Raw genomic sequence first — 13,852 nt, forward strand, 5'->3', positions numbered from 1 at the left:
GGACGGCACAACTTTAACCTTACACCCTGCCAGGATAGGAGATCGGTGACAGGTCTGACCCAAGCATGACCTGACACCCCACAATCTCCCTCGACAACCAAATCTGAGCCATGTATAAACGGCCTGATCCCACCAGGGGAAGGTGCTGGGTTCTTTCTTCTTCTTGGTTCACTTAGCTTTCTTCACTACTTAAGTGTTCTCTATTGACTTTGGCATCGGAGGGTCCTTAGACTTTATCAAAGCCCACTATTCTTCTTTCTTGTGGGTACCAAAAGTTTGGGCCATTGTGGCACTGCTTGATCCACGAAACACGACATCAACAGAGAGAATTAAGGTCTCTTAACCTTGGTGATTTTATGAATGATAGTGGCAACAGGGGTAAAAAAGTCTCCAAACAAGATTTATTTCTAGCAAGCCAAAGTTCCCAATTAAGGGAGAAAGAAGGTAAGCGAGTAAATGGAGGTGATCAGAACCTCTAAAGAAGGATTACCAATGAGTGGCATTAAGTTTCCAACTATGGTAGATTGTGTTTGTAGATAGTAGAGAAATGCTACCAAACCTCTCTGGAAGGCTTACCATCGAAGAACATATGATTAGAGGTATCACCATACCCAACTGTGTAGTTATTGCATTTAGAAGCTATATGGACGCCACAATGTTGGAACCTATCATAAAAAAGGATACCATTGAACTGCAACTTCCAAAGAAAAACATAAATCTTAACAGGGAGGGTTTTATTCCAATGAAGGGGGCTAAAGAAAATATAGGATAGTGCTCTCTAAGAAAATTCCAGACAAATTTGAAGGAGAAGATGACATCTTTATTGTGCTTCCAAATACGAACGTGGCGTAGCAGAAGACGAATGAAAAGAATATGAAGAAGAGCTGTGTCTTCTTGGAAAAAAATTGATATCAACTTTATCGATAAAACTTCTGAAACTTTGACAATGATAATAATAATCCTTCTCTTCCCACTTACAGATTATTTGTAGGAGGAGAATAACAATAAAGGAAAGTTTATTTTAATGGAAAAATACCATAAGAGAGTAATAAGCTAATGAAAGAAACATAACCACAATAGGAAAGAAAACAGAACAACAATCCATATTGTATGCTATGAAAAAGGAAAGAAATCATGTAGAATATTGAGCTATGTTGGTGTGATATGAATAGGCTATTCTTGGTCATTCATCGGTGATTTAGCAATTTGCTTATTAATGTCCTGCATCAACTCGCCCTCCCTTGGAAGAAGACTCGAGTCGTTGTTGCTATAGACTGGCTCATCGGGTAGATGATACTCGTACAAATATGCCACATTAAAGGTTGATGAAATTGCCATATCTTTTGGTAGCTCAATCACATAAGCATTATCATTGATTTTCTTAAGGACACGAAATGGACCACACTTCTTGTTTTGCAATTTGTTGTATGCACCCGATGGTAAACACCCCTTGCGCAAATAAATCATGACCAGATTCACCCTTTGCAAATGTTTTAGCTTGCTTACGCTTATCAGTTGTTGCTTTGTATTTCTTGTTGGCCTTTTCCAGATTGTTTTGAATTTCTTATTGTACTTGCTTAATTCTTAAAGTCGTATTCTCAGAAGCTGCACTGAAGCCTGGTAGCTTAGGAAGAGGAACCAAATCCAGGGCATGTTTAGGGGGTTAAGTGTAGACAATCTCAAATGATGACTTTCCTGTGGAGCGGTTACACATGCTATTGAAAGCAAACTCTATCTATGGAAGGCTCACGTCTCATTGCTTCGGTTTATCACCAGAAATACACCGAAACATGTTGCCCAATGTTCTATTAATCACTTCAGTCTGGCCATCGGTTTGAGGATGGCAAGTGCTACTATTTTTTAGGGACGTTCCAAACTTTCTCCACAAAGTTACCCAAAAATGGCTTAGGAACTTAGAGTCATGATCCGAAGTGATGGTTTTGGGGACTCCATGCAAGCAAACCACTTCTTTAAAGAAAAGATAAACGACATTAGACGCGTCCGACGTCTTTCGGCAAGGTATGAAGTGTGCCATTTTTGAGAATCTATCAACCACCACAAAGATGGAATTAGCTCCACGTTGGGTTCAGGGTAGGCCGAGTACAAAATCCATACTCAAGTCTTCCCAAATATTCTTCGACACGAGTAGTGGCATGTAGAGTCTCGTGTTTTGGGACTGCCCCTTTCCCACTTGGCACACAAGGCACCGCTGCACCAACTTGCCCACATCCTTCTTTAGTTGAGGCCAAAAGTAGCGTTCAGCCACCAAAGAAATGATTTTGTCCCTTCCCACATGTCATACTAAGCCTCCCCCATGAAGCTCTCGGATAATGTGCTCGCGCAAAGAAATTCAAGGGATGCAAAGCTAGTTCCCACGAAAACGATAGCCAGCATGAATGTGAAAGTCTCCCACAACTTGTCCATTTGAGCACTTGCTCCACATATCAATGAAATCCAGATCATCGGCATATAACTCTTGCAAATGTTCAAAGCCTGTGAGTTCAGCCTTCAAAGTCACTAGCAAGGTTGCTCGATGACTGATGGCGTCGGTGACCTTGTTCTGTTGTCCCAATTTATGTTTCAATACCATGGTAAACTTCTACATAAACCCAATCCATCTTGCATGCATTCGGCTCAAGTTACTTTGAGTGTTTATAAATTTCAAGGCATGATGATCACTATATAAAACAAATTCTCTTTTGATCCAATAATGTTCCCAATGTTTAAGAGACCGAATAACAGCGTAGAATTCTAGTTCGTAAGTTGTCCACTTCTGCCAAGACTCATTTAGCTTCTCACTGAAAAATTCTATAGGCCGACCTTCTTAGGACAGAATTACACCAATGCCCACTATAGATGCATCACACTTCACTTCAAAGAGCTTTTCAAACCTTGGTAGTGCCAGCACAGGTGCCGTAGACAGCCTGTCTTTTATTAGAGCAAAACTAGCTTCTTATTCTTATTCCCAATGAAACAGTTCCTTTTTCTTACACTCGGTGATGAAACCTGTGATGGAACTGAAGTTCTTAATGAACCTTCAGTAGAAGGTTGCCAGTCCGTGGAAGCTGCACACCTAACCAAGAGTTGCAGGTCTCGACCATTCTCGAATGGCCCTAACTTTTCCTTCATCTAAGTGAATGCCCTCTGCACTTATCAGAAGGAACAATTGGTCACTCATGAAGGTGCATTTTTTGATGTTGATAAGCACCTTGTTGTCTCGCAACACAGATAAAACCTCTCATAAATGCCCAACATGTTCTTCCTCATCTCGGCTATAGAGAAGAATGTCATTGAAATAAACGATGACAAACTTCTCGATGAATGGCTTGAGCACCTGGTGCATGACCCTCATAAAAGTGCTTGGTGCATTAGATAAGCCGAATGACATCACCAACCATTCGTATAAGCCTTTCTTGGTTTTAAAAGTTGTATTCCACTCATCACTAGGCCGAATTCTAATATGATGCTACCCACTCTGTAGGTCTATTTTTTAGAACACATTAGACCCTGCAAGCATGGCAAGCATATCAACTAAACGGTGAATGAGAAATCGATATTTTACCATGATCTTGTTGGTGGTGTGACTATCCATGCACATCCTCCAGCTTCCCTTTTTTTGGTTTGAGCAACACTAGCACAGTGCATGGACTCATACTCTCTTGATTAGGCCATTTGGGATGAGTTCTTCCACTTGGGTTTGAAGAATTTGATGCTCATAAGGACTCAAGAGGTAATGAGATAGATTCGGGAGGCTTGCTCCTGGGACCAAATCGATATCGTGTTGGACATCTCTCATAGGAGGTAGGCCTTCAGGTAGTTCCTGCGGCATGATGTCTTCAAACTCATATAAGAGGTGCTGCACTTGCAAGGGAATATCAACTACTTTTACTACGTCACTTCCCTTCACCATAAGGATCCTAACCTCCCCTACCTCCTTAGCATCTACCATACATTGGGCTTCAGGGATTGTGAGAAAAGAGTTTTTTTTTTTTAATCTTCAATAGCTGAATCATGTGCTTTGTCCCCTATAGGAACCAATACTATTTTTCGCCTCTGCCACCAAACCGCATAGATATTCTCACGCCCTTTGTAAGTGGCATCCACATCAAATTGCCATGGTTGTCCCAGTAATATGTGACAAGCATCCATTTCAACCTCATTGGATATCACCTCATCCTTATAAAATTTTTCGATGGAGAAAGGAACTCTACAAAAATTGTTTATGCGAGTGTCAACCCCCTTTTGAATCCAGCTGATTTTGTAGGATCGTGGATGCTTCTCAATTTTTAATGCATGTGTAATAACAAGGGCCTTGGACACAATATTCTCGTAGCTACCACTGTCTATGATCACGTTACATACCTTATTGTTGATAGTGCAACGTGTTTTGAATATCGAGTGCCTCTAATTCTCCTCTTCAAATTTTGGCACTAGCATCACTAGTTGTATGACACAGTTCACTGGTTCGCCTTCATCACATTCTACAAATTCCCTTGGTTCTTCATCTCCACTGTCGCCCTCATCTTCCCGACCTCCCTTTTCTTCTTCAATCATATGTACCGGTCAACGTGTGGGACACTCATTAGAGCGATGTCCAAGCTGATTACATCGGAAACATTTTCCCATCATGGGCCTAGAATAGGGATTATTATTGGTACTGCTTCTTTGTACTACTGGAGTGGTCGATTCTTTCATTGTTTGGCTATTGGCATTTCCTATCTGAGGCCGACTAGACAAACTTGGTTGTGAGTTGCTTGGTCGAGACTGTTGATCAACACTCTTGACGGGTGGCATAAAAGATGGTGATCTAGGTTGTGGTTGGGACAACTGTAGCTCAATTTTCTGGGCTAAGTTGACAACCTCAGATAGAGTCCCACGGTGTGCAACAAAACTCTGCCTTGGATGGCCAGACATAACCCTCCCACAAACTTGGCAACCTGTTGCCCCTCTGTTTTGGACAAATTCTTACCTAAGATCAATCGGTAAAACTCTTCTATGTAGTCACTAATAGTCCTCATTCCTTGCTTGCAGTTTTGATACTACTGGATAAAATTTGTTCATAATCCAGAGGGAGGAACCTAGCTCTCAACAACCACTTCATCTTCGGCCATGCTCACACTGGCTGTAACAGTCCGCTAGAAATTCAATTGTAGAATTTCTATTGACTTTAAAAATCTCGTGAAGACTCTATAAGCTTTCACGAATCCACTAATCGCATAGGTTTTAGCCTGTCAACATAGTTAGTGTTATCACTCACTATGGTGCCAGAAATGCGATTTTAATTATTTGAGATAGTTAGAAGTGTCAGAATACATTATAGTCTACACCACTAGGCTTAATTAAATATTTAGGATTTTTCAGTACTAAGTTTATTACGTTTATTTTTGGAGTGAATAGTAACCTCGATAAACGTACTAAGCATAATATTTTTAAAATCACAGTGTGAAATGTCTAAGTTAGGTTAGCGAAATTTTATTTGGACACTTGGCAAGATCTTAACCACACATAATGAATAGTATTAGATACTTGGCATAAAGAGAAACCATTAGATGGAATTGTGAAAGAAATCAAGGTGTGAGATCATGACACCTAAGCAAAATATACATTTGAAAAATATCTTAAGAACAGAGATTTAAAATACACATGGAAATATTTTAGCCACCTTACTCTTCCAAGTCTACTCCACATTTGGAAAATATTTTAAGCTGATTTTTGTAAATATTATTGGATAGAATATTTTGAGATAATCTTTTATAGATATTTTGGGTAGGAGAAAACTACACTCAACTCTCAACTCCAGCCTTATCATCTTCCTTATCTCGTCCATAAGCATCTCCAGCCATCACCCACGAACTTATCTTCATTTACATGTTCCTTTAAAAGAATATCAAACACTTTCTCTCGGACAGCTTTTAGGAGTTCTTTTGCACGCCCATTTCGAAGCTTTTGTAAGTGTTTTATCATAAAGTCTCCTTCATATAAGTTGTTCCTTTTTTAGTCTAATTTACATGGATATCTTATTTGTCCCATTTGAAGATCATTTGGTCAGTCAAATATTATGTAAACTATAGAAAGGTCATTCTGGGAGATAAACTGGAGAATATGTTATAGTTTGGAGTTTTTGACCAAGCTAATGGATAGATATTGGTCCGAAATTTTTATGGAGTATTGTTAACATGTATATATAACTATTGGTTGAGGATTTTTGCATGATTAAAGGTTTTGATGAAATATTTTCTTAGATTTAGAAACTTAGAAACTGGAAGAGGAAAAACAGTTTCTGTTTTGAGAAAGTTTAACTCTTTGGTAGTCTAAACCTATTCCAATGACTTTGATAATTTTATTGAAGGATCCTAAGCATCTTATATACATATTAGAATATTATTTTGAAGATATTTAATGTTAGTTTCAAAGATATGAAATTTTATGTAAAGAGATATTCAAATAAGCCAAAGTGTGGATGTTCTTGGCTAAATTTATGTTTTGGTTAATTTTTAATCATGTGATCTTAAATTAGAAGTTTATATATGTTTTAGGACATCTTTTTAAACCATGTGATGGTTTGGTTTGAAGATCACATATTTATAAGTCATAGATCAAAAGGTTGATTAAAACAAGTTGGAAACAAAAATCAATAGAAATAACATATGAGAATTTCGGCCTTATGGAGTTTTAATAGTTTTGATTAGTTTTAAATTTTTCTAAATTGATATTTGAATTGAGAATAAAATTTACATGAGGCATGTAAATTTTGGTGACTTTTGGACTTAGTATGCAAAATCCTTAAGTTATGGGTAAAATGGTCATTTTCCTACATGTAGAGAGTAAAATTTCTTTAAGTTAGTATTTTCCATATTTCAAGTTATTAGTGATTTAGTGCTAACTTTTAGAATCACTAATTATAGTTCCTCGTGATCGCACTTGAGGTTTTATAAGAAACGCGGAGATCGAGGTAAGTTAGCTTTTAACTTACTAGTAGTCTACTGTGTATGTGTGCTAAGTAAAAGAACTACAGTGTATGTATGTGTGTTATCATATATGTCATGCCATGCCAAGTTATCACGTAATTGTCTATTATACAGAATTTATTCTGTCATTAATTTTTATCTGTTACATAATATATTCTGTTATGTATTACTGTACATTACAAGTACGTCATGCTAAGTATGCCATCTATTACATGTATGTCAAGTCATATAATATTCACTGTTGTAAGTATGTCATGTTAAATATGTTGTCTATTATATGTTATGTCATGTTACGAAATGTTTCTATCTCAAGTTGGTCATGTATTTCAAGTTATGTTCAAGTCACGTTATGTTACATCAGGGCTTCAGTCCTTTCGTATTCCAGTCACGTTTCATCTTGATTACTTATGTATGGGGTCACAGCAATTGTGACGCATACACTACGTGAGACACAACAATTGTGACACGTAGAATACATGGGGCCACAACAACTGTGGAGTATGTATTTAAGCAATTAAAGAATAAGTTTCCGTATAATACATAGGGCCACAACAACTGTGGAGTATGTATTTACACGTAGAATAAATGGGGTCACAATAACTGTGGAGTATGTATTTTTCATGTTAAGTCAAGTTTGTGTAGAATACATGGGGCCACAACAACTGTGGAGTATTTATTTACACGTAGAATACATGGGGCCACAACAACTGTGGAGTATGTATTTTTCATGTTAAGTCAAGTTTGTGTAAAATACATGAGGCCACAATAACTGTGGAGTATGTATTTACACGTAGAATACATGGGGCCACAACAACTGTGGAGTATGTATTTTTCATGTTAAGTCAAGTTTCAAAACAAGTTCATGATAAGTCAAGTTTCAGATCAAGTTCATGTCAAATCAAGTTCAGTTCATGTTTCAATTTAAGTTATGTCAATTATGTTATGTTGTATGCCAAGTTATGCTTTGATTACTTATGAATTTGATTATTCATTTATGCTTTTACTGTCATCCATGCATCATTAGCCTGTGTGAAAGTTTTTTATTAACTTGCTGAGATTTGTAATAAAATCTCACTGTGGTAGTCCTAACTACCATTCCCCCCGAATGGTAGATCTTGTTACAGGACCTGAAGGAGAATCAGGAGCTGACCAACTAGACATAGTTGACTGAGCGACAATATGACGACAATGTTAATATAGTAGTTAACGTAAATTACTACTTGTACTATGGAGTTGCATCTCCAGTATTTTTTGGATCATAACCATTTTGGACTAGTGTTGTGATCTTAGTTGTTCAATGGGTCTTTATGTATGAAGTATGTCTTAAGCATTTGGGATATTTTTAATTTGGTGCATAGTATTGCTAAAGAAAAAAAATTATCCGCTGCGAATATTGCATAATGTTAGATGCATGTTAGGAATATTGCATCTTATATGTCATGAACGGGGGCAGGTAACCTTGTGTTGCATGTCTCGACGCTTCAAATGTCCGTCCAATCCCAAACGGAATTTGGGGGCGTCACACTGGCTGTTCACCCTGTCGTCGCCTATTGTTTTGAATCTATTCCCACCACGCTGATGCACCACCACACAATTTATATGCCACTAACTTCACCTATTGTGCCTTAGGGGTCTGCATGTAATCAAAAAAAAAAAAAAAAAAAAATTCTACTTGCAATAACCAGTCGAGAAAGCTCCCGACATGGAGATGTCCGTTAAAACATGGTAAATCAATTTTTATTCGAAAGTTATTATTTTGGTCTAGGCCCCTCCGATTACCTCGGCCTTCTCCATCTAAACCAGCAATCTCTTCATCACTAGATGAATCATCTAGCACTTGATTTCGTTGCCTTGGTATGAAACCACAGTATCTATGTGGATGATCTTGATCTCTCCTATTCTCTTGATGCCCATCACCACCAACATGAATGTTGATAACGACTCTTAGGATTTCCTACAACATCCTTTTGATCTCCTCAAATTGTCGTCGGTTTTGTTGATTTTGTGACTGGACATTGGCCCAAAGGGCTGGTACTCCACGTCCTTCATCATGAGGGTTACCTTCCTCTCCTACCATTGAGCCAGGTGCAACCTTACTCTGATGCCAAAATTGGCATAGCGGAAGATGAATGAAAAAAAAAATTAAGAAGAAGAGTTTTGTCTTCTTGGAACGAAATTGATATCAACTTTATTGATAAAACTTTTGAAACTTTGACAATGATAATAATAATCATTCTCTTCCCACTTACAGATTATTTGTAGGAGGAGAATAACAATAAAGGAAAGTTTATTCTAATGTAAAAATACCATAAGAGAATAATAAGCTAAGGAAAGAAACAGAACCACAATAGGAAAGAAAACAGAAAACAATCCATCTTATTTGCTATGAAAAGGGAAAGAAATTGTGGAGAATATTGAGTTGCACTGGTGCGATCCAAACAGGCTATTCCTGGTCATTCATCGGTGATTTAGCAACTTGCTTGTTAATGTCTTGCATCAGGATATCTAGGCCTTTTTTGACAAGGGGCCGGCCACAAAGGTTGTGGATCAAATTAAGCTTCCAACCATTTTGAGAACAAACATATTTGATTTGTAAATAGGGGTTAGAAATAATGAAACCTTTTTGGATAAGGGAACAATTGCATGCCCAATTGTCATGCAGAAATTAATAAAGTCATCACCAATATTCCATTGACTCTCGTTGTGAACTATGGGAAGAAGTTTTCAAATGGCTTTCCAAGAGTGAGAGTGGTAGGCTTTGGCTGAAATAAGGTCTAAGGAGGGACCATCATTCATGTATTTTTGGTGAAGAAAGATAGTCCAAAGAGAGTTCGAATTAACGAATCTCCAAGCCAATTTACATTGAACAGCATCAACAATATCATGTAAATTTCTAATACCAAGAACACCTTCCAATAAAGGTCAGTATATGTGATTTCAAAAAATCCAGTGTTTCTTATTGTTACCATCAATGTCAACCGAATAGAAATTAGCAAAGGCTTTGTGAATGGAAGCAATGATTTTTTTGGGAGGGATGAGATCGAAAGAATATGAGTAAGAATAGATGAGAGCACATATTTGAAGTAGGCAGTCCTTCTAGCCAGCTTACAAACATTAACAGTATCTTATCAGAAGATTAAAAACGATGATTCAAACACCAAAGCGAGTAAGAATATAAGTCATGAATATTGTTAATGTAAAAACTTTAAAGACAATTATCTAAAAGAGTAATAAATCATACATTTCATCATGCCATGTTTTACACACACATACGTGTGTGTGTGTGTATATATATATATATTTTCGCGACACACCGCAATCAAGTTGCCATCGAGAAAAAACAAATCATTCCATTAATAATATATTATATGGTAAAGAGTCTTCAACTTAAGCCTTCTTCCCGTTACCACTATGAGATCCATTGCAGCATGCTCAATAAGTACTTCGTTTTTCATCAGCAGCCTCTCGTCCATTTCATTATCATGCATTCTATTCAAGCTACCATACAATCAAAGTCAGGAAACAAAACTACAAAAACAAGGGCTAATATTGAAAAATTTATCATGCTCTCAACAAAAAAAGAAACTTACCCCCTAATTGTCATTCGCGAATCCATAAGGCATTCGAAGTTTTGTACCATCAGCCACATTTTGTGTAGTTTTTTTATTTTTATTTTTATTTTTATTTTTTTTATTCTGTGTAGTTGAGTCTGCACGAGATTGAGTAGTTTGCGAATCCAGATTGAGGTAGGATTGTGTCATCTTTGATATAAAATCAACAAGCTCAACAAGAACTGGACCAGTGGCAGCTTTAGAAACTATATCCTCCGGAATCTTTAAAAGTGTTTCATGTAGTTTAAGTGCTTCACAGATCTGTTGTGGCACAGATTGTAAACCCTCAGCAATGACTCTGGTTTTGATATTCGGACATGGAGCATAGGAGTTAACACCTTTGTTAATGTTGCTCAGTTGCACAGTGATCCTGCCCTGTGCAGCCGCCTTATCCAGATCATGATCATCAGAAATTGTTATCACATCACCAAAATGGTCAGCATATGTCAGGGTAAAGTCAGCATCAACAGGAATATTAAATAAATCACGGATTTCCTCCCTCAAACTATCCATTTCAAGGGCCGAATATTTTTCATATTTGATAAGCTTCAGAGTATCTCCAACTTTAACCTGTAGAGCCATAAGTTCACAACAGGTTACCATTTTTCCTAGCTATTTTAAGATTCCAATATTTGCATTTGAAAGGGAACCTGAATTAATTAGTTGAAATTCTTAGGCCTATTAATAGCACAAAAGAAACACCAATGCATGAAGTAAATTGTAACGAACGAGAAAAAAGAATCTAATGAATGAAGGAGATCTTAATTCTTTTATTTATTTATTAATAAATTATTATGTTAATTTTAAATATGAAATCTTTTATGCCTAACTCATAACTAGAAATTAAAAAAAAAAAAGCTAATAACATTCCTAACCTTATAGAGATGAGGTGTTACATTAATCCAACCCATAAAACAAAGCTCAGCCCTTAAGTTAAAACAAGAAAGATGAAAACTGGTGTGTTTTGCTTAAGAGAGAGACCCCCAATTTTCCTTTCTTTCTTCCTCATCTACACAGCTCCCCAGACTTCTCCTTCCCAATTATCTCTATAACATCCCAATTCAACTCTTTCCTTTGGTTGCTTCACAGTTTTTTGGGCAAAATTCCACTCCCTTTCATTATTCTCTTCCCCTTTCCCATTTCTCTCTTATTTATTTTCATTATTTCCTTGCTGTGATTTCCTTGTGTTAAATTTCCTCAATCATTAGCGCTCAACTCAACAAAAACTACCATCTCTTGTTCTCTCCTACCGCATGAGAAAGCATACAACTCACTTCACATTAAGTTCCCTCTCTCTTGTTTTTTCCCGCCGTTTCAACCACAACACCACTCAATAAGTCGTATTTTCCTTTCCTTGGTTCTATTTTCTTATCCCAGTTACCTAGCGCCTCGCCACTGCTCTGCCTAGTTGAAACAAACACACCAATCCTTTCGACAAATCTACACTCTTTCGATCGGAACCCGGCCAGGTAAAGCTCCAGTCAGATTATAAGAACAAAAGGATCCCTTTACTAAATTGCTATTAAAGAATCATACCGCAGGGGAAGCTAGCTCGAACTTTAAGAAGATAAGAGTTGAGATTTGTGCAATGGACTGAGATGATAATTTTTTTTCAAGTATATTAAAATATATTAGAACAATAAAATAAATTTAGCCCAATTAAGTAACAGCAAGTATACAAAAGGTCACTATGTTTAAAAACCAAGAGCTAAATCCGAAGCTAAAAAGAGAATCATAGAAACTAATCTCATTGAACACAACAAGAGGCCCAAAGGAAGAGAGAAATTCATGAAAGCTAATCCATGATAAACACAACAAACCTTCTCATTTTTCCAACCTTCTCTCAGCAACCAAACACAAAACTAAACTAAAAACAGAACAAAAACTAGTAAAAATGCACCTTGATCTCTTCTAGTTCAGGTCCATAAAAATCCATTGCTAAGAAACAGCGTCCAGGTGAGACGAAAAGCGGAACTATTACCTCGCAACGTTAGCCCTGAATACAAAATAAGAAGAAAAGTTCAAAGATCATCTGAATTCTAAGCGGTTAAACGACGAGATCAGAGAAAGACAAATGTAGAGGGTTTACTGAGGATAAAGGCACAAATGAGTCAATGTCTCTCTCTCTCGCTGTGTCCATCTCTATCTCTGTGAAATGGCTCCAAGCATCTTTCCTATAAAAGGTAAGAAAATGATAAAGAATCCCGATAAAATGTCCGACCTAAAAAAAATTAAAAAAATTAAAAGATTAAAAATAAACTGTTTAAGATGATAACTATAAGGTTCGATTTGTCTGTATAAAATTCTTATTTCAAATTTAAAATTTTTATTTTATTATTATAATTTTTAAAAATTTTTATATAAAATATAATAAATAATTTAATTTTTTCTTAATTTTTTCAAATCTTAAAATAATAAAAATATTAAAATATAATATTTTAATAATTTATTTTAAAATTCAAAATTTTTATTTTAAAATTTTTATTTCCCAAACCGAACCTAATTATTTTTATTAAAGTAACTCATTTTCTTTACGTTACAAGAATAGTGCTAGCACGAGATGCATTTTGTTAAGGGCAATTTTTTTTTTATATTCTTAAAATATTCTGTTTTAAAAAACAAATTCATAATATCATTAAAAAACACTTACTTAATCTTCAGGTAAAAAAAAAATGTCGGAACCCAACTATCGGTGATAGTAGCATTTTTCTTATGAGAAATGATAAATAAATGGAGAGAAAAATTATTTGGTTTACAAGATAATCTCATATCATCTCATCTCATATTATATCATCTCATTTCAACATCCAAATACAATAAATATTTTTTAACTTCAATGAATTTTTTTTATCTAATTATTACATACAATACGGACAAGCGAGTTCGCGCACAAAGTTGTGCACACCTGCCACGTCAGTACTAATTAAAGGAAACATCAGAAGAAGCAAAACACTTTCACTCCATTCGTCTGTTCTGAATCTTCTAATTCTGTTTGTCTCCCTTTCGCAACCAATGATTTCAACCCCACTTTTACTCCGCAACCCATGTCGTTCCTTGGTTGCACTGCACTCTTCGGCCACCCACCCCATTGTCATCAAATTTTTTGAAAAGAACCTCCCTCTCTGCCAATCATCTAGGCGTCAACTCTGCTAGTCGACGTTAGCATCACCTTCGCCAAATCTAAACACTTCACCTTGGCCATTTGTCAGTGTCATTTGTGGCAAGTGGGTACATTTCCCCCAATTTCATTAAAGTCCAGAAGGCACTTTATGA

General features: G+C 36.4%; 1 protein-coding gene across 3 annotated transcripts; it reads right to left on the bottom strand.

The window, feature by feature from the left end:
* Nucleotides 1-10,133: 10,133 nt before the first annotated feature.
* On the bottom strand, nt 10,134-12,795 carry LOC122282936 (protein NBR1 homolog). Of its 3 annotated transcripts, none has more exons than XM_043095025.1 (4): nt 12,669-12,795; nt 12,480-12,575; nt 10,559-11,149; nt 10,134-10,457 (listed from the first exon to the last, which is right to left on the bottom strand). In XM_043095025.1, exons 2-3 carry the CDS (start codon nt 12,513-12,515, stop codon nt 10,562-10,564), a joined length of 624 nt encoding a protein of 207 aa, XP_042950959.1. In that variant the 5' UTR covers nt 12,516-12,575; nt 12,669-12,795; the 3' UTR covers nt 10,134-10,457; nt 10,559-10,561. The 3 variants fall into 3 exon arrangements, with proteins under 3 accessions (XP_042950959.1, XP_042950956.1, XP_042950958.1); XM_043095022.1 differs by having other exon boundaries at nt 10,134-10,466; XM_043095024.1 differs by lacking the exon at nt 12,669-12,795 and having other exon boundaries at nt 10,134-10,466; nt 12,480-12,662.
* Between the last annotated feature and the right edge of the window lie 1,057 nt (nt 12,796-13,852).

This window comes from Carya illinoinensis, chromosome 11 (assembly GCF_018687715.1).
Source record: "Carya illinoinensis cultivar Pawnee chromosome 11, C.illinoinensisPawnee_v1, whole genome shotgun sequence".
NCBI classification, from domain to species: Eukaryota; Viridiplantae; Streptophyta; class Magnoliopsida; order Fagales; family Juglandaceae; genus Carya; species Carya illinoinensis.